Source organism: Genypterus blacodes, unplaced genomic scaffold, assembly GCF_046128005.1.
Source record: "Genypterus blacodes isolate CSIRO-AG114 ecotype Tasmania unplaced genomic scaffold, CSIRO-AGI_Gbla_v1 ptg000438l_1, whole genome shotgun sequence".
NCBI lineage: Eukaryota > Metazoa > Chordata > Actinopteri > Ophidiiformes > Ophidiidae > Genypterus > Genypterus blacodes.
Genome location: NW_027467208.1, coordinates 6,228,280 through 6,249,849, shown reverse-complemented (window position 1 = coordinate 6,249,849; position 21,570 = coordinate 6,228,280). Strand labels below are relative to the sequence as shown.

Here is a 21,570-nt window from a genome sequence, read left to right as displayed (position 1 = left end):
TACTCACACTTCCTGTTGTGCCCATGGACAGATGGTTCATCTGCTGGGTCAGAGGGCCCATCATGCTGGCAGGCTGCATGGACATGGTGTGGTCCATGGCTGGCGTGATCACTGCACCCTGGGGAAGAGGAAGAGACGGGGAGACGGTTGAGAGAAGAAGGAGGAGGGTGCAGGGTGTGACAGGGTGAAGGGGAGGTTGGGGAAGGGGGGGGACAGTATCAATAAACAGGAAGGGAACAAAGTGACATTTTCCAGATCAATAGACGTTATTACCCAGCGTCCATCAGAACTGGGAATATCTGCTGGTGATGTATGAACACCACGGGTTTGTGCGCTTCATTGATTGCGAAGAGTGGAGGCTTTCTCTGTCTCGTGCACTCTCCCTGACTCCTTCCTTCCCTCCCTCCCTCCCTCCCCCCTCTTCCTCTTCCTCGCTTGCCATCCTTCCCCTCCTGCTGTAACGAGCGGTGTGTTTTCCCTTGACGAGGCGGATGAGAACGCCAGGATCTTCGCGGGGAACACGAGGGAAAGTGATGAAACCATTGTTGCTCTTTCATCCCCCTGTCATGATCGCTCCGCCGAAGCCTCGGGAGGAACGCGCACCCAACATCAGCGCTTTCCTTCTCACTTAGTACGCGCGCGTGTGTGTGTGTGTGTGTGTGTGTGTGTGTTTGCGGGTAGCAGCATCTGTGTGAGCGTGAAAGAAATTGACATGTCGACGTCAGGTGTGTCCAAGCCTGTCCAAGAGTGTGTGTAACGTGAGGTAAATGCTGACAGGACGTGCGTGCGTGCGTGCGTGCGTGCGTGCGTGCGTGCGTGCGTGTGCGTGTGTGTGCTGGTGACTCTGTGTGGGCCTGTTGGAGAACAAACTGTACAGACACAGCCTGTCAGAATCGCTCTGCTTATCTCCTCGCTGCATTCACAGCGCAGTCAGCTAACAAACTATCTACGTCTTCTCCCTGCTGCCATCGCCCTTCTTCCTCTCTACCCTCCTCTTCCCCGCCGTCTCCTCCGAGGCTGCGCGTGAGGCGAAAAACAGGGAGACGGTGGTCCGGGGCGAGAGAACGGAGGAGAGGAAGATAGAACAAAGGGAGAGGAGATGATTAACGGGAGAGCGGCGGAGGTCAAGAGAGACGGACGGGGAGAGAGGACGAGGATGAGAGCGAGGGAGGAGAGGAGAAGAGGAGGAGGTACAGAGGGAGGAGAGGAGTGAGAGGGAGGAGGCAGGAGCTGTGGGCGACCTGTTACTGATTCTGCCTCTGACAATGCCTTTATAATGGGAAAGGGAGAGCAAACGGAAAGGCTTAATTCACAGACGTGTCAGGGAGAGTTAAGCCGATTTGTGATTTCGATTTTCTGTGTTTGCGAGACTGAGTGTCTGTGAGAGAGGGGTTTTTAGTATGTGTGTGTGTGTGAGCGCATGTGTGCGTGTGTGTGTGTGTGTGCACGGGCAGAGTGAAGGAGAGAATAGGAGAGTGGCTGACACGAGCTGAAACCGTACGTTTTGATAACACGTAAGAAAGAAGAGGAGACGGCCGGATGGGGGATAATGGCGACCGCGGCCGTGTGCGTTACAACGGCACCAGATGTTTACAGATGCACTGAATATTCACACGTCTCTCTCTCCCTCTGCGTGTGTGTGTTCTTGTGGAAAACCCATCTTGCTTAAGATGGTATTGATCCTCCTCCAGACAGCAGACAGATGCTATCGGCCCCTCTGGCTGTTAAATGCAATGATATACACTCAACAACACGCAAGCAACCTACAGTAACTCTGCTCAGAAATTCCCACAGATTTACAGCCGGGAGTGTTTCCTTAATCGCCGCTCATTACGCCCCCCAACGTGATCGACCGCCGCATCCAGTCCGACGATATCTGCTACTAATTACTGGATCCGGTTGTTGATCGGGGAAATATATGTGTAGTATTTAAATCTGTTTCAGCGCTGCCATATCATCTTCTTGTTGGCTACTAGGTCAAGTGTTTATAGGTCCATGTAATTCCCCCGTGATGGCACATTTTTATAACAATAATAAAACAATAAACTAGCTCACGGCCTCATCTCGTGTGTGTGTGAAGCCTCTGTACGTCTGAGACTTGAGTTCAGCACAGCAGACGGAAGAACACGAGTGAATCGTTCAGACCGAAGCATCAACACCTCCATGTGTCTCGTGTTTGACAGTTAGTTCCCCCCATTTTCTGTGTGTATATGTGTGTGTAATTGCAATGATGCTCCACAGGCCTTACAAAGCCAAACACACACACACACGCACACACACACACTTGTTCAGTTAGTGATTATCGGTTTTGACGGTCTGGTGTTACAGCAGAACATGTGCAGATGATTGACTGGTAACTTTATACAGCACAGAGCCCTGCACCCCTAAGACTACACAGGCTGTGCTCCACATTTGAGGGTAATGAAACTCTACCTATACAATCCACAGAAGACCCACTGAAGTTATTGGTTGAGGAATGTTATAAAGCAAAGAACTGGGTGTGTGTGAGTGTGTGTGTGTAGGTCTTTGTTTTGGCAAGTATCATACGCATCTTTACTTCTGTAATCCGGCGAGTTTAATGCTCTTAAGTATCAGGTTGTGTGTTTAAGCTCGGCAGTATCCGCCTTCCACTTTGCGTGCAAACCGCTCGGACTAGGACGGGAGTGTGTAGACGCCCTCAGGCGCCGCTCTCGTCAGGTAAGCCCGGGAAAAGGGGCGCCTGCATCCTGGGTCTATCAGGATAATCCGAGGCAGGAATCCCTCCTCCAGGCGAAAACAGGCGAGTGGAGCCGCACCACTATTAACCAAACGTCTGCCTGCGAGACGCGGACGAGGTCGGTAAGGTTCGTGTTTGAAAGGGAAGCAGAAGGAGAAGAGGAAGAGGAACAAGCAGAGGCAGAATACGGTGGATTCCCCCTTTTGGCGTGTACAAATCTCCTTTTTACAACTTTTTGTGAGGCGTACTTGCACACACGAGGGGACGCATAAGGGAGCCGGGTCGTCAAATTGAGAATCTCGGGGAAAATGAAGCAGCTGTGGGCCAAAACAGTGCACACGTCTCTGTGTGTGAACAGACTGACACATGGAGCCTGAGGCCATGACAGATTATCTCCACACACACACATGCTCACAATGAAATCAAGTGGAGAGTGATGGATCCGACTATCCACCCATTCATCAATTTTCTGTCTTTGGCTCCCTGATTAAATTACAACGCCATTCAGTATTTTACTAATTACACCGACGGGACCAAAAGGGCGTCGGAGGCCTCAATTAGAGGTCAAAACATTACATATTTATTACTAATTGGTCAGGAAGGAGAGTGTATCATTTATGGGAGTGACTTTGTGTGTGTGTGTGTGCAGGTTAGGAATGTGCTCGGGAGGTGACGCATGTGTGTGTTTGTGTGTGATAAAGGGCACGGCTGTTAGATGAAGCATGTAAGCGTATTTGTCATGTCTTCATGGGAGGTCCATTCCTCTCCACGCTCGGACTGCACTCGTTTATCAAGCGCTCTCTGACTGGCTCCCGGCGTAGACAAATGGAACGTTTCACAGGCATAAATCTCTCCAGAATGCAGCCTGGGATATACTAGAAATCCAGTTTAAGAAAGAAATAATAACGTGGCGAGCGAGCCAGCGAGTGAAAACCTGCACATCAAAGCATATCGGCCTTTGGTCTGAAGATTTTGTGCTTTCTTGCAAAGTTTTCAAGGTAATATCCAAAAAGGCGACTGCTGGATCTGTCTGTCAGTCACCCTGTGGCACCGCAACAATAACCTCCTTTCATATGAGCCAAACTTTAACCCTGAACAGACATCCTCTCTCTCTCTCTCTCTGGAACTGGCACAATATCTGCAAAATCAGAGAGGGATGAAGGGAGAGAGAGAGGAGGGTGTGAGGCCGAGGGGAGGAGAGGGAAGAATGGAGGGATTAAGAGATAGAGACGGAGTGAGAGAGAGAGAGAGAGAGAGAGAGAGAGAGAGAGAGAGAGAGAGAGAGAGAAAGCATTCAGAGCGACTCAAGGACGACTCCAGCTCGCCGTCTCAAATTCCGCCGAGCCGGGAGAATTCATGAGAGCGGCGTGATGTTCCTCTCCCGACGAATCCGCCCGCCGTTTTTAATGTCAAGCCGAGGAGGTATCACGCCGCACGCCGACTCACCCTGCGGTCCGATGAGGGGACGGATAGTTACAGTTCAGTTCTAAGGAGGGCCCGGTGTGAGAGAGAGAGAGAGAGAGAGAGAGAGAGAGAGAGAGAGAGAGAGAGAGAGAGAGAGAGAGAGAGAGAGAGAGAGAGAGGTGAAAGGGGGAGGAATTTGATAATTCACCTGCAGGGCGAATGTGAGGGCCACCGCACTCCGGCGAGTACCAGGCTGCCAGGGGGTACCTGGAGGTCACGGCGAGCAGGAAACGGCCCCGATAAGTCACGGGGAGGAGAAAGCAATGCCGCGCTCGCCGGTGCTGGCAGCTACTTTAGGGCACTTTGGCAGCGAGAATTGAATGTGTGTTTGTGTGTGTGTGTGTGATGGATGATAAGTATGCTAGCGGCGGTCAAATTTGCATGTTTACGTGTGTTTACGTGTTGGGCTTTTCCAGAGCTACTAGTTCTGCACCGAGCAAAGAACAAAGGTCACGGTGAGAAAGAGAGAGAGAGAGAGAGAAAGAGAGAAAGAGAGAGAGAAAGAGAGTGAGAGAGAGAGGAGCAGAGGCCGGTGACGGCAAGCTCAGACCTCCACCGCTGTCAGTTTCCATCAGGTTTCTCGCCGAGTGCATCTTGCTAATTAATCGGCTATAAACAATTTTTGAATCATGTTTTTCCCCCCTCACTCTCACTCTCTCTCCGTCTCTCTCTCTCTCTCTCGCTCTACCTCTCTCTGTGTCTGTCGCTGCTAACAAAGATCTGCGCCCTCTGTGGGATGGAGTTTGGTTCCGCGTGGACGCTCTTGTCAAATTTAATCGAGTCAGATAAACACAAACACCCTCGTTGGTGCGTCGTCCTGTCAGCGGTGCAGTACGCAAACCTCCGGGTCAGGTCGGTGCCAGCTCACACACTCACACACACACACATTAGTCTCCCCCCGCTGCCTCTCAACTCATCATCTATAATATACAATAAAGCCTCGTTTAACATTTAGCATTTGTTTCATTCCATCGTTTGAAAAGTTTACGTCCCACAAAAACAAAGTGTAAAATCAATAAACAGGGTAATCAGGAAACATTCCTCCTCTCCTCTCTTCTCTTCTCCTCTCCTCTGCTCCCTGTCTGACCGGCTTGCTGTAACCTCTTCCCCTTCCACGCTTGACCGCCTCCATATTGCCTCGGACACGGCGGGCGCCGGTGCACCATTGGTTTAACGCGCGACACGAGGTGAGAGCCGCCAAATTGCAGCACAATCAATTGGTTTAATGCTTTGAATAGCCCCCCGAGCTCCTGAAGCTAGCACGCTTGGCTAATTTGATGTGTTTCGCTGGGCTGGCGGCAGGTTGCGTGCGTGTGTGTGTGTGTGCGTAAAGGAGGTCTGGTGTGTATGTAGCCAGGACTGGATATGACTGTGGGTCATAAACGGAGACAGATTGGTAGCTATGATCCACTGACGGCTGTGACAGCCGGAGTTAGCGCCTAGCAGCCGTATGGTGACAAAAACAGCCACTGGAACACAATGGGGACGGAGCCATGGGGGCCGTATGACCACATGGCTACTGCTGGCAGACAGGCCTGATGAGATGTACACAACACGACAACGTGGCTGCTGGCTAGACTGTCAACAGCTCCAGGAGGCCTCCAGACATACGGCTGGAAGATGGATGGCTGTCAACAAGCCGCGCGGGCCGGTCGGGCTTAACGAGGACCACGCATATGGCAAAACATAGAATACACACACACGGCGCCGACACACACACACGCATCAGATGAGCACAGAGGATGAGATCATACATGTTCTCACTACTCGCTTCATGACTGAGAGGCCTGAGAAGATGCTATAAGCTAATGACCGTGACTCAGCAGAGGGAGAAGTGCAATCTCTCAGTAGATGTTCAGTGAAAGCAAGAACACCACAGAAGAAGAGGAAGAAGGTTTATGGTTATTCACTCAAATCAATATTTCCAATTTTGCAAATGAGATACTTAAGATTTCCACAATTGCAAAAAATGAGGTTGTTGATCCATAATGTCTCCTTTATCTTCAATTTGGGGGATTTCCATGACGACACGCTGCTCTACATGCAGACTAAACTTCAATTACCCCTCAAACTTAATTACAACCTTTAGATACAATTAGCAGCGTAGCAAAGTAGAATAGTAGAGGAATAGAAGTTCACACAGTCAGTAGTTGTAGTATTGCAAGTACTGCAAAATGGAAACTTGAGTAAACACCTGAGCAAATGTGCTATAATGTGGCATCTTCGCTCTCACCGCAGGCGAGCAGTCGGGTTTAATCCTCGGCGAAACAAAGCGTGTCACCGAGAAAGCGCGGCTAACTGGGAGGGCGGCAATCAGCGGGGAGGAGGAAGTCGCCTGAGTTAAGGGGGGCAGGAGGTCGGGTGGATGAAAGGCAAAACGCAGGCAGTTTGGGAAGGCAGTGTGTATATGTGTGTGTGTGTGTGTGTGTGTGTGTGTGTGTCTCTCTCTCTCTCTCTCTCTCTGTCTGGTGGCCTGCTGTGACCACATTACATGTTCACTGTCCCTCAGCAGGAGAGGAAGTGAGATGGGTTGGGCTGAATGGTAAATGGCCGCTGCAGGGAACCACGTGCCTGGTTGAGCACTCCTCCAGTGAGCCGGTGCACGGTGTGTCAGAGCGCACACATACAGACACACACACACACACACACACGGTCGGATTCAGGATAACAGCGCTATGGAAAATTTAATTTACAGCTCAGGGCCAATGCAGCACTTCCATTAAATTGGAATAGAATTATAAAATAGCTTATAGAAAATAGCAGCTCAGGGGAACATATTCAGATAATGAATCGCGGCCAAATATTACAATAAAAGTAGCGATAATAATTTAAAAAAAGTGTTGTAAGCGACGCGGCGCTGTTATTAATTAAAATCTGTGAAGTTAAGTAAGAGAGTTTCCAGCCTCTTTCAGGGATCATTAGCACGTCACTGTCAAAAAGAAGAAATTCGAAAGCTGGTTTCAGTTTTATGATCACAATCTATGCACAAGCTATTGAATGGATGAATGGAGAGATGCTGTGAGTTCAGTCGATGCCCTTGACTGCAGCACAGAATACACAATTTAACCGCTGAGCCATAAATCCCGACAATTAAAGACAAACAATACATTTGCTTATTTCAATACTAAAGCACAATTTTAATTCTTTTGCTGCTTGATTAATTTTATGTTATTTCAGCAAAATAATAACTCAACTAACTCTCAAAATTCTTCTTCCAGGGACAGTGCGAAAACCACAAATTACAAACTAAGACTAATAGTTGACGTGAACACGCTACATTTAGAGAGAGAGTTCACTGTGCTGTCACGCTGCAGCACAGCATCATGCCTGAACTCCGTGTAACTACGCCCGTCATACTGTGGCAGACCGGGGCGTAAGTGCAGCAAATCTAATTTATATTAATAACATTACTGTCTGCTGTCTATGCCTGGTAACCCTTGGCGACGGCATGCAGGCGGCTGAGGTCTGAGCGGCTACAACAACAACAACTACCTATAAACTCCCAAACAAATACTAAAATGCGGTTATTAGAATGGGATAATGTGATTTTATAGACAATTCCGAGCGTGTGTGGGTGTGTGTGTGTATGTGTGATAGAGGAGGAATGTGTCTTAAACAATTTTCCAGACATAATCTATTCATCCTAACCACCCATACAGCTCTAAATATATCATAAAGAAGTCTGCGTGCTGTGAATCATTCCTCAGCCCGGGCTTGAAAAAAAAAAAAGAAAAGCTTTTTTAATGAGTCGCTCTTAAAACATTTCAGCGCGTCGGGCCAAACAGCGTCCGTCGAGAGGGGAGAGAGGGGCGACTAAGCGAGCGTGGGCCCCCGGCAGCTACAGCAGGTGAATGGTAAAGTACTTACTGTAGGTTGCATAACATATTGTTGATGAGGCATCCATGACGTACTCTGGACCTGTGGAGACAAATGTAGAAGGTTGGTGGCAATAAACAATGGAGGGGGGGTTGTGTGCTTTTGTTCCAAATCAAGGAGTGAATTTAAAGTGAAGGTAAATGAGGGACTAGGTGAACTATAGAGCAACAGGAGAACTGGCACATGTTCCCAGTTGGAGACGTTGTTTGGTTCATAAACACAAATTCGACTTGAAGATTATGTCTGGAAAACCAAGTATTGCTTCCTTCAGCGTGTGTGTCATTAGTTACAAGTGATCTGTGGGTCTCTATCAATCAATGTTCTAGCGCTCAGGGCTTCTTTTGGCACTTGTCCGCCATCTCAAAGACACTTGAATGCGGCTGAACGCTTTGATTCGTGCGGTTTTGGTTTTGGAGTGAGCCAGTTTTTAAGAATGATTGCAGCGTAACAGCCAAACTAAACTCAGACTAGCTACTGGAAAAGCTTCTCAAAAGCTATTCATGTCAGTGCTAATGGAGTGAGAAGCGGTGGAAGTTCTCAGGGTGCACAGCTGGAGAGCACCCACAAAACTCCAGGAGGATTATCTAATTCGACTGAATGACTGAATGAAAAGGGGGGTCAGGGGATTAAAGGGGCGCAGACAGACGAGAGCTCTGATCGATGTTCCCGTCATTTATAGATGAAAAATGAGTCGGACACGTGTATTTGCACATTTCGGGTTGAAGAAGACAGAGGGGGAGAAACAGTGACAGAGGCGACGATCAAACGATTGAAGGAACCAGGAAAAACAAACAGAGCTTTTAGATCTAGGCTGGAGAGAGGAATTAGACAGCTTGTCGCAGACAAACACACAGACTGGCCATTGATCCTGGTAAAATGATTTGATTAAACAAAGACAAACACAGAATAATCCGCCATGAGAGCAAGCAAGCCTCTGAGCCAAACCAAAGCCACGATTTGGATCCTCCACCTAAACAGATTTGATATTCTATAACATAATGCCAAATGTGTTTGTTGATGCATGGGAATGTTTGTAATTCACAGCAGGAACAGGAGAGCAGACAGACAGAATGTACACTCATCCTTAGTAGCTTATCTTCAGCAGTTGCCTGGTGCTTGTTTGTTATTTAGTGGCAGAGCGAGTGTACGACACCGGCCTGCATAAAGCAAAACATACACTTTATTCACAGAGAGGCCGCTTCTCTGTGTTCTACAGGAAGGTTCAGTGTGAGTACATGGCAGAGCGACCGTGACCCGATAAGCTCTCTACCTCTGGCTGAACTGCAGAGCCGGAGCTACCATTTAAAACAGCCTGTCAGCCGACGAGCCAGAGAGCCGGTCGTTCAGTCGCCGCGCCAACCAGCCAGTCAGCCAGGCAGGCAGCCGGGCGGCCAGGCAGCCATGCAGTCAGCCAGCTGGCCCTTCATCTGAACGGCCATACGTAAAGCCAAGCGGCCGGCCAGTTAGCGAGCTAGAACGCCAGACGCACATCCGACCGGCCCAGTCGCAGTCGGCCGGTGAGCCGGGCTGCCGCGGGAGGAAGCCTGCCAGCAGCCGGTGATGTAAACCAGGACGCAGCTGACTGGCCCAGGAGGCTCGCTGAGATCTTGGTAGCGATCTGGCCTGGATGGAGCTCCTGTCACGGATCATCAAAGCCACCCCCGCTTTTTTCCAGAACACAAAGCCAATCAACACTGAAGCTCTCGGGCTTGAAGGAATACCAGGACACGGCTCCTGGCGCTGGTCACCGCAGATTTGATAAGTCAATACAATCGAAGCAGCAGCTGAGAAACATCCACATATCACATCAATATGAGAGAATAAGGGCAGGATGTCTGTGATCCAAGGAGAACTCGCTCCACCATAAAGGCAAGTCAGTTCTTTTGTCTGATGTCTATGGCCGCCCGGCTTGTCTTCTCTATTTCTTTTTCCTTTGTCTCTTTGTACTTGAGCAGAAGATGAAGGACTCACCTTCCTGCCATGACTGGCTGAAGGGCAATATTACAGGAAGCGGCGGCCGAGCTGCCTGATATTGAAACTGTGAGGATTAATATTCCTCAAAAGCCCGGCCATTGTTTTTGATAAATCAATTTGGGAAGCCTTCCGAGAGCGGATTAGAGACGTGCCCTGGCCCACTTTTCCCCCTCCTCCTCCTCCTCGCTGCTCTACCCCTCCACCTCGGGTACTGGACCAGAGTTTTAATCAAGCGTGCCTCAAAGACGGGCAGAACAACCTTCAGGCACGCCGCTCCTCCATCCTCCCCCAGCCAGCCAGCCAGCCGCCGCCATCACATATCACCTGTACCTCTCCTTCCTCCTCCCCATAGCTCTTCCTCTCCATGTCATCTATCCTTCATCTTATTTATCTGGCCCCGCTCTCTCTGCATACCAAACAGAGCGGGGCGCTAAGCGAGGAGAAAGAGAACAGGCGCGGCGCCTCTCGTGTGTTTGGATTGGGAGACGGGGGCACGGCGTGAAGTGCACGCTGGCGGGAAAAAGGGGGGGCGGCGAGCGCTCCTGACATCTCGCGCAGACAATTTTCACGTCGCTGTTCTGTTCTGTGTCATCGTTCCGCAGATCACAGCTGTGAGAAGTGTGGAAATTCACTTTAGAGGAAGATGATTGTGTTGAAGTTGACAAAAAAAAAGAGAGAAAAAGACGAGCAGTCCATTGCTGGAGCAGCTGGGGGAGCACAAAGGAGGTCAGGAAACAGGGAGGGAGGTTTGTTTTTCCTCTACACTTTCATTCTTGATGGGTGATTCGCTGTTTTCTACCCTGTCAGCCATTTTTTAATCCCTTTCTTGTTGCCTGTTGTGTTTGCCGCCTACGAAACAGATGTCATCACGCACAGCTGGAGCAGCAAAGAAGCGATGAGAGAACCTCATGCTGATTTGCACGCCCGCCCTCCCTCTCTCCCATCCCCGCACACAAGGCAAACCTCTCTTTCTCACAAACAAACACACACACACGCACACGTATAGAGTATCTCCCACAATGCAGTGCATGACCCACCTGATATGTGGAAACTGGAGAAGCAGCGATGAAGGGCGTGATGGAGGTCTGTGCGATCATGCGGTTGGTGGCAATGCTGTAAGGCGAGGAGTAGAACCTGCGAGGAGACGAGGAAAGGAGCGAAAGGGAGGAAACAAGGAAGGAGGAAAGGATTTAGAGCAGTTAAAACATCGCATTACATGAACTCCATACAGCAAGTAAACATCAACTGAAGCGTTTTTGTCCCCCTGTCCCCCATGGACACAGAGACATGGTGGGGTTTGGTCCCGTCGTCGCTCATATCGCACACTGGGCCGCGCTGCACTGCGTTGTGTAGTTTGCAGACCATATGAAATACATTTTCTCAAAGTTGGATTCCCAATTGAAAAGTCAGGTTTTATCACATCAAACTGAGCTTTGTCATTGTATAAACCTGTTTTTTTTTTTTTCCACCGGCCCCCCGGCCAGCTTGACGTATTAAGGCTCTGCTGTACGCCGCTGTCAGGCTTAAGTAGCGCGCTGACTCCAACATGAGGGGGGGAGGGGAGAGGGGAGGGGGGGCGCTAGGAGAAAACTCAATGCATTTAAAGAAGCCTTTAGCCAAGGGTTGAGTCGAGCCGGTGAGAACGAGGTGGGCTACTTTATCTCACCGCCGACTTGAAGGATTAGAGCGACCCAATGTCATCCTGCTCCCCTGGGTGGCTGAGGGCAGTAATGTCCAACAGTCTGTCACCTGAGCTCATGATCATATTTCTGGCTGAGGTGAGATGGTTGAGTGATGCGCTGGGCAACAGTCAACACAAAGCTTTTAGTGTGTGTGTGTGTGGGTTGTTTTTTTGTTTTTTTTGTTTTTTACATTGATTTCCACCAGGAGTTTGTTTCTACACACACACACAGAAACTGTGTTAAGTTTATTGGACTCAATAATCATTTTTATAACTCGGTTTCCATCTTGATTTTTCTATTATTGATCCCCCCTCAGCGTTAAACACCCACAACCCACCTGCAATAAAAAATAAAAATGGATAAAAATAATTATCCTTAATCATGTGCAGTAAATACCTTTTTTTTTTCTTCTTCCTATTTTTATTTTAATTTGATTTCAGAAGTCAGACTTCAACAATCTGTCTCTGGTCGCCTATGAAATCACTTTTATTAACAATGAATGGAAAGTAGAAAATTAACATTCAGTTCCACAATAGCAGAGACAGTATGTATGTATTATATATGTGTCATTTGCATCAGAATGAGATTCTAAATTCACTAATCCAATCTGCATTGCACTGCTGATGTTCTGATGGTTTCCTCTTTTCACTCCAGCTCCATTTGAATGTTTCCTACTTTGCATTCACATTTCAGATGGACTGTAAAACTTCAAACGACTTCATTCAACCTGAGACAGGAGTTCATATGGAACTTCATCCCATTCTGACGGACACAAATAAGGACGGGATTATGGGCTGTGTGTGTGTAGAGAGATGCTGTTCATCCAGTTTGAGGTTGAGATCGACTCCCGAAGTCACCGGGGGGATAAATGGTTGAGGAAGCAGAGAGCGAGGAGCTTCCTGCGACTGACTGAGGCCAGAGGGAGCTAGAGGGGAGCTGCTGAGCTGCTCTGGGTACTACAGAGGGACATAAAACACCTTCCCGGGTCATTTACTTCCACAGCACCGTTTAGTCATGATATAAAGACACGGGAACACACATAAACACAAACAAGGCGCTGGGCTTTCGCTACTCGTCGCCCACGCCTCGCCAATCTGCGACTCCGGGACAGATTTCCTTTATCAAAGAGCGGCCGAGTGCGGACGGAGCATCAATCTACACCAATCAGTGCCAATGTGTGTTAGCGTGGTGCCAAGTGTGTATTGATTGATGGCTCTTACCCGTTCTGCATTGCGGCGGGATCATACGTTAGTGCCATGCCAGTCTGGAAGAGAAGAGAACATTCAGGATTAACCACACATTGATCATCTTCAATAACATTAAACAACAGAAAAAAGCAAAGTCAGCGAATAATAAACGACTTGTTAATGTGGCTTTTTACACTAAACACCACTTAGGCCGCTGGATCGTCCGCAAGGTTTAAATATTTATACACCCAGCTCCTTCCTGCTGCTGCTGCTGCTGTGTTTCATAGGTTACTGCAGTTACACACACACACACACGTTCTGTCAATGTCGCTGCTGGTGTGTGTTGGTCTGCATGCAGGTGTGTGTGTGTTCCTGCACCAATGTCACCCTCGGAGAGTTTGCTTTACATTTATTGTAGTTGGCAAATCAAGCGATTCAGACCCCGATGCTTTTTGTCTACGCTGAATTAAATCAAAAATCAACTAATTTCACAATAGCAAAAAATTGACAGGTGACAAAGCCCAAATGAAGAGAAGTCAATAGGACAAAGTGGATTAGTATGGACCATGTTTCCTTTCCCATCAGGATCAGGCACAAGCATGTTTTTATGAATGAGAGGAAATGAAGAGGTGCCCTTTGGAACGAAGGAGGGTGGAGGCAAAACAGAGCTCTTTGTCTGCTGATGATGACGCGCCCCCCCATGTGTGTGTGTGTGTGTGTGTGTGTGTGTGTGTGTGAGGCCCTCTAAGACTCCTGGAGAGAAACCTGTGCGCCGCAATCCGTCATCTGCATTCCTGAAGGTTCCCTCCCGGTGGAGAGCTAATCCGATTTCTTTTAACAGGAGGCTGCTGAGGACGGCAGATTTCATCAGCGTACACACTCGCTCACACACACACACACTCTCTCTTGCCCTTACATTCCTTCACTTGGCCCTCTCTCTCCCTCTCTTTTTCCTTCTGCATTCTCTCTCCATCTCTTCTTCCTCTCTCCTCTGCCTGCCTGCTCTCCTTTCTCTGCCCACCTTGCCTCTTCCTCCTTTGTTCCTCCAGAGGGCTGCCTCCTCCTCTGAACCCCATTGTTCGGGGAATAGAAGCTCAGAGGAGCGAGGGGATCACCTAGTCTGGGCCAGACCCACAAGAGTGAGCAAAAACAGAGAACACTGGAGGAATAAGCCCTGCACAGCACTGGGGATATGCGATTGTGAGAGTGTGTGTGTGTGTATCAGTCCTACATTTTCCCTACAGCCTCATGTAAGGAGCTGCAGTCCCAGTGCTATTTAAATATGTTCACTAATACTTGTATGTATTTAAATGTCTCCTTGAATCCAAGTTGTTTTACACACTTTCTTTACACTGCATGTTCTGTGCTCGCCTGTTTCTGTGTGTGTGTGTGTGTGTGTGTGTGTGAGTGAGCGTTTTCACATGCGCGCTAATAGCAGCGGCATACGTGGCCAGCTGTCTGCTGCGTCTGATAACTCCCCTAAGTGCTGCCCTTGGTTCGGCGTGCTGATGAATTCCACAGCAGAGCGTCTTCCTGACCGGAGATCCCGAGCAGCCGCAATGACTGATGGCCTGGGGGAGAGGATGGAGGGGACGGAGGGGACGGTTTGTGTACCCTTTAGTCTGAGCCTGTGGACAGACGCACCGGACAAAGCTCGTCCTCGGAGGAGAGACAGAATGCCACAGACGGGCCGGGATTCAATCTGGAATTAGTGCGGCCAGTATACTGGCATTCACACCTTGGACCAGGTGACAGACAGGGGGTCACGGGGGGTCGCCATGACAGCCAAATGATGCAGATGATTACAAACCTTCATCCTTGCATTAACTTTTCATCCAAACAGATCCGTTTTAGGACACCAATAAAGCACATTTCTTTGTGTGTGTGTGTGTGTGTGTGTGTGTGTGTGTGTGTGTGTGTGTGTGTATGCATAATGTGCTGTATGGATACAATGGTGTGACAGGCAGATTCTGCTAAACAGAGTGTGGTCAGGAGAGCTTATTAGGCAGCTGGAAGGACACCTGTGCTGTTCTTATACATGAAAGCCGAGCCAAGCCGTCCTACGTGTCCTCTCTCACACACACACACACACTGACCCAGCCGCTCTTTGTTTTTGTTTTTTTCCTTCCTTCCCTCCATACATACACACACACACTCCTTTTTCCCTGCACTAATGGCCGAACACACACAAACGCCCGACCGCACACACACGCCCGCCCGTGCGCACACACGTACACACCACATGGACATCTGTCAGGCTTTCACACAGAGTGGGAAGCCGGATGTTTTTTTCATCTACGCTCATTCCCCTAGAGTAGGTGCTTGAGAAGTGTGACTTTGAAAGTTTTGGCGTGTAGGAGAGTGTGTTGGTGAAAGAGAGAGGGAGGAAGTGAAAGCCAGAGAGAGAGAGAGAGAGGAATGGGCCCCCACTGCGCCTTAAGTGTGTGTGTGTGTGTATAGAGCGGAAAAATGCAGTGACTAATATGTTTGTCATGATGAGACGGCGAGAGACGGCTCATTCTCCACTCCCACTTTGGGTTAAGAAGAAAATCTGTCATATATTCTCTCCATCCTCATCAGCAAGCACAGCACTCAACCCTGAGACTGATCATGCAACCTGCTCCTCTCTCTCTCACGGTGACTCACTCTCTCTCTCTCTCTCCCGCCTCTGTTTTGAAGTCTTCCCAGATCCCACAGCAACGTATGGGGAAAGAGAGAGACGGAGAGCGAGAGAGAGAGAGAGAGAGGGCTAGATGGAGGAGGGGATAGAGAGAAGAAGCGAGCGAGCGAGACGTGGTGTGTGTGAGAGTGTAATGGATGGTGTGTGTGATGCTGCTGCTCCTCTTCATCTGCCCGACATGAGCAGCGTGGTGACGAATGGCCTCCGTGCTGATAAACACACCAACATGTGATACCTACAGTATCTGCCATCATACAAGGACCCCCGCGGAGATGATCAATGACCACAACCACGTAAACACACCCACACACACACACACACACACACACACACACGCACATTGTGCCATACTTAAAAGAACCTTCCACTGAGTCGTTTGGATTTCAATATCATTTAAATTCTGTTTCATTTTCAGTTTTGTTTTAGGAGTTTTCTATAAGTAAAAAACAGATATAATGTCGACTGCCAGTGGGTATACAGTGAGTGTGTGTGTGTGTGTGTGTGTGTTTGTGTGTGTGAGACATGTGGTGAGCAGCTGCTAACACCGGTCAAGGACGGTGTGTATAAAGTGTGTTTAAGTCAGAGGGGTGAGAAATAATTACAGTGAACAGGACAAAAATGAGAGAATGGGACAAAGGAAGGGTGTTTCCTCTGCAGTGTGTGTGTGTGTGTGTGTGTGTGTGATATTTCCTTTCTCCTTACTGTACCCTTCAAGATAAAACACACACACACACACGCGCGCGGGCGCGGCGATATACAGTCGTCTCTCTTTACCTCCAAGTCGACTGAGGTGACCCTGTCAGTGCGTGGCGGCCTGTGAGGGGATGTAGCGACGTGATTCAGGTTAAACGCACTTCACGGGCTTACGGGTGTTAGGGCTGCTGAACATGTGATGGACAGACACACACACACACACATATGCTGACACACACACACTCACACACAGAGGGAGAGCTTGTGATTCTGAAGGACAAGCATTTCAGCTCTCCTGGTCTCCCCGTACCTTGCCGTTTCAGCACAACTGTCAGCCTTGCAAAGTGTGTGTGTGTGTGGGTGTGTGTGTGTGTGTGTGTGTGTGTGTGCGTGTGCGCGAGAGTGTGCTTACATTTACTCTATTCTATATAGCCCCGGCCAAAGAACTCCTCTATCTGTCCTTTCCCGTATAGCTTGGTAGTGTGTGAAGACTTTAACCTTGTCTCTACGTGTTGCTGATGAAGACGTTACCATAGCAATGCATCCAATTCTAGATTTTCCCAGCGTTTTGATGAATGGCGGGAATATTCGCGTTCAGTGAGGCGTTTTTTGGGCTTGAGATCCAATTTACCTGACAGAGCTTATACCATCCACGGGCAGTTTGATCGATATAGAAGCTATTTGTTTTTAGCGGCTCCACACCGTCCAGTAGAGAAGAAGGACAGACGTTTATGGTTTACATAAAGCCAGATGTTGCAGTCTGGCTCCTCTGGGGGGGGGGCCGTGCGAGGAAGGAGGGGGGGTGGCGTTCTTGGAAATGCCATTATCTCAGAGGCCTTGGTTTGAAAGTGAACATGGCGTAATGGAGAGGGCGGAGCTTAAGAGATGTTTGGCTCCAAATCTGCATCTCCTGGTTGTGAAACATTGAAACGACACTGCTGTTTGGAAATTCAGGACGAAGGGGCGCATAAAAGTCAAACAAACAGGATGATACAGGGGAAATCCAGGTCCCTCTGCTGCCCCCTACTGGCAGAGAGGTTTGCATTTTGGCTTGAATCTTGTGAATAAAGGTTGGATTTGCAGCAAAACACCTGAAGATAGCTTTTTGCCTGTTCTTTATGTATGTATCGGACCTGTGGGAGGAGGGATGTACTGTATCTGAGGGCGGTCGTCGTCTTACCTCGCCTTCTCTGTGCCACGGCCTTCCGTTCTGGGGATACTTGCTCTGGCTCTGGCGTTTCTTCTGCCCTCCGTCAGCAAATTTGCACAGCAAAGGCTCCGTGGGGGCTGAGGGGAGAGGAGACAGAGAGGACACAGAACACATTACAAGGACTGCAGCCAGTGATCCCTCTGAAGGACATCAGCCCTTTTGAACTTGTCACTTGTTTTTTTTTTCTCCACCCATGCATCTCTGCCTCTTCCACCCTCCTCTTCCCCTCTGCCCTCCCATGGAGCTTCTTGAAAAATTCCCAGACCGTTGATCTTGGCAGGCGCTCCCTCGCCCGGCCCACGCTGGCAGACCATGAAAGAGCTCGCAGGGTATTGTTGAAATAATAATCAGAGTAATCGCTCTCGTAAATACCTCTGAGATGGTAATGCCGGAATGTTCTGTCAGCCAGAGCTTATTCCAAGACGCCATTCCTGTTTCTGAAGCGTAATCCCTCTGTTGTACTTTAACAGCCATCTTTGACTTTTACGCTGAATTGTTAAGACTTTGTTCTCTCCTCTCTGCACTGTTTACACGTGCAACACACCGTTTGGGTAAAGGTTGCCAATGCTGCTATTCTAAAAGTGACCACAGGGGTCAGTCTAAGTGTTTTTGAGTTGGTATGAGTAATAGTAAAGGAGGGCAGAGTGCACAGGTATCATTAGCCTCTCATTAACGGGAGAACAGCACATAAGAAAACGTATTTTTAATCCAATCAGAGGTGAAAGCTCTGAGGTCTGCGCCCTCATCAAAGCTGTCTTGATATCAACAGCCTTTTTGTATGCATAATTGCCAATAAAAGGTTAGTGGATGTGTTGCGATGACCTACAGCGCCATAAAGATAACTCTTCAAAGGGCACATTCTCACGCTTCGGCTGCAGGTGAGCATCAAAAGAGACGAAAAGCAGGTAGAGGACTCTGGAGATGGACGGGCGAGAGGAGAGAGAAGAAAAAGTCTGAAGAAAGACAGGCCCGGTGAAAGAAGAGGAACGTGAAGAGAAGCAGAGAAAAGCGAAGGGGGCGGGGGGAGAGAGAGAAAAAGGCTTTAGTCAGTGTTTTCTCGTGAGAAACGGGTGGCTTTCTTGGCCGGGGATCTGGGGGTCTTACAGTGTCCGTCCCCCTTTTAGTTTGCGTCAGCGAGATTGGAATCTCTCTGTGGAAGTGGACTGTAGAGATGAGAGGGTGGGGGGGGGGGGGGGCGGGGGGAGGGGAGGGGTGGTGGTGGTTGAGAGGGGATAAACTCGACAAATCGCAGGAGAGCACAAAGAGAGTATGAGAGAGAGAGAGAGAGAGAGAGAGAGAGAGAGAGAGAGAGAGAGATAAAGCTCTGAACACCACCTGTTCTGTTTTGGGCAAAGATGACAATTTGTATACATCCATGTTTTCTGTACTATTCTACACTTTACAGTCTGGTAAAGGGGACCAAGACTCGCCAATCTGAACACAAATCCCCCCCCGGCTTCCCTGGGAGGGCGGCACACTTTGGCGACAGCTCGGCGCCCGGTGAGGCCGCTCGCTTGTCCAAACACTGGAAACAGTTCTGCTCCCCCCTGCACCTGGCGGCCGCTGCACCCAGAGACGACCTGACTGCTCGCCTGTCATCGCCTTCCCATTACAGCACCCCTCCCCCCCGGCAGCTTGTGACACCGCCGCTCTGTGACAACTACGGGCGGACGTAGGGACGGTGAAGAGAGCAACCAGGCCTTTCAAACGCGCCGGAGATGACGCTTTAATCTCCCAGCCACCAGATGTTAAGAGAGTTCGCGGGGCCTCGATAACAACGACAAGCACACTGCGATCACATGACAGGCGAGGAGACGAGATTGACAAGGCAGTGACAGCAATAAAACACCTTTATGACAAAGGGAATCCCCGCCGAATGGAGCCATCTTGGCACTCGCACGCCACCATCATGATTTGTTTGCTCATTTCCATTCTGACAGTAAACTAATGTAACTGCCTCCCTATTTGGAGAGAATTGTTTTGCAGTAAATTGTAGGAGTCTGTGATGCAAATGATCAGAGGGCTATAGAGAGAATAACGAGTGTGTGAGTGTCAGTCTGTGTGTGTGTGTGTCTGTGTGTGTGTGTGTGACTACGGGGGCTACTGAGGGACCAAACAAAACTTCTCTGAAAGAAGTTAAGAGACAATGTTTGTGTGTGTACATGTGGCTTGGGGGCCTACGGAGGGAACCAAACTTCTCCCAGCCGGCCCAGGAGAGTTCACCGAGAGAGGCGCTGCGGAGGAAAAACAACAAACGCTCCTCCGAACCTCTCCGCTGGCACTCTGGGAGATAATTAGCTACCGGTGAAATTTGGAGAATCTGACACGGAGCACGTTGATGTTTTCCCCCCGGCGACTGCCAGTTCCCACAGCGAAGCTCGCCAATTTGCTTAAGACTCCAGCCCAAGATCAACACCCCGCCCACCCCCTGATCCACCGAAACACACACATACACACACACACAAACACGCGCAGTATAAACTCTAAACACTACTAAAATCTCTCACCACACACCATCATCTTCGGTGCAGCCAGGAATAAACTAGGCCACTGGCTGAGCGCTCAAGCTTGCTGATGTTGCATCCCTAGGTCACACACACACACACACACACACACACACAAACACACCCTGGCCGGCGTGATAGCATATGCTGCAGGGGGATTGCTTCAGGAAATCTCTGCCGTGTCTTAATTTGCTGCCCTATAACAATGCAAACGTGAAGGAAAATGACGTGGAACTCAGAAATGATTTCTTATCTTATTTGCCATAGAAACGCCTCATTACGCAACACCACACTCGGAACTGTGGCCTCGCTGATCGCAGCTTCACACCGCTGGCTCGCCTCTGAACAGATAGTCACGGCTCTCTGCTCATCAATAGACACACACATACACACACAAACACCAGCAGCTAAAAGGAACCGACGTAATTACAATAGCCATTGAAATTGAATCTAGTGTTAGCATTGTTGTTAAAGCATGTGTGCGAGGCGATAATTCGGTGCTATTTCTAGCGAACAACCAACTCCTTTTAAACCTAATTCATGGTATTTGTATGCGTTCCGACATGTAAAACCTTACAATCATACCTGTTGGGGTTTATTAGCGACTAAACGCGCGTGTGGGGGAGGCAGTAGCTCAGTGGGTAGAGCTTCCGCTTGGGAACTGGAGGGTCGCCGGTTCGAGTCCCTGCCAAGGTGCCCCTGAGCAAGGCACCGAACCCTCAATTGCTCCCCCCTCTGCGTAGGGTGGTAATGTAATGTAAGTCGCTTTGGATAAAAGCGTCTGCCAAATGCTCGTAATGTAATGTAATGTAATGTGTGCACCCGCAGAGCGTAGCTGCTACGCTAACAGAGAGGATGTGTGTGTTGATCCTATAGCACAGATCTCCTGCTGCCTGCACACTGACACAGTTTCCCTCATCTTTCTTTGGTTTCTGCCCATCGTGGGTCCATGCGTGTGCAGAACAGGTGATGTGGATGCTAATATGGCCCATTGTGCAGGCCTAATTTGTGAATAAGTAATTATTGCCGTTGCTATTGTTTTTTGTGGGCTAGCATCTGGGGGAAATCAGCCTTTTGTCCCACAGAAGAACAGCCAGAGGAGAGACAACACCACATCTCACCATCCCTCCTCTGGCTGGTATGTAAGGACAAAGAGAGGCGGCGTGCTCCAGCTAAGTAACATCTTGATCCGTGAATGCAAATGAGCACATTTATTAGAATACATCAATGTCAGCGTGTCAAACATTCATCCGCTGCTCAGAATTGGACCGTACATCTGTTTGGCCTGAATGGTGAAATCATAGCAGGAATGCCCCCCAAGCTGCGGAGGGATCGGCTGGGTTTTTTTGCTCGCTGAATCAGTCGGCTTTTCACCATCGACTCGGTAACAAAAGAGGCCTCTTACAAGGAAGAGCCTGAGCCAGAAGGCTGGGAGTCAAACTGGGCCGGCCTTGGTTTCCACCGAGTGTGTGCAAAGTCCTAAAGAGGCTGAACAGAAAGGACCGTTCAGCCCGCCGGTGCCAAAATATGCCGGGTCTGAAAAGCTTCACTGAAGGGACCATTTCCTCTGAAACTTTTACATTC

At 49.2% G+C, this 21,570-nt stretch overlaps 1 protein-coding gene across 8 annotated transcripts in view; it reads right to left on the bottom strand.

Annotated features, from left to right (window-relative positions):
* The window catches only part of rbms3 (RNA binding motif, single stranded interacting protein), a 205,021-nt gene that overhangs the window by 9,647 nt on the left and 173,804 nt on the right, over positions 1-21,570 (bottom strand). For all 8 annotated transcript variants that reach the window (XM_076139246.1, XM_076139249.1, XM_076139247.1 and 5 more), the window contains 5 exons: positions 17,453-17,559; positions 12,933-12,976; positions 11,068-11,164; positions 8,048-8,098; positions 8-118 (listed from right to left, as the gene is read on the bottom strand). In XM_076139246.1, the coding sequence (XP_075995361.1) occupies positions 8-118; positions 8,048-8,098; positions 11,068-11,164; positions 12,933-12,976; positions 17,453-17,559 (410 nt within the window). The remainder of the gene's footprint in view (positions 1-7; positions 119-8,047; positions 8,099-11,067; positions 11,165-12,932; positions 12,977-17,452; positions 17,560-21,570) is intronic.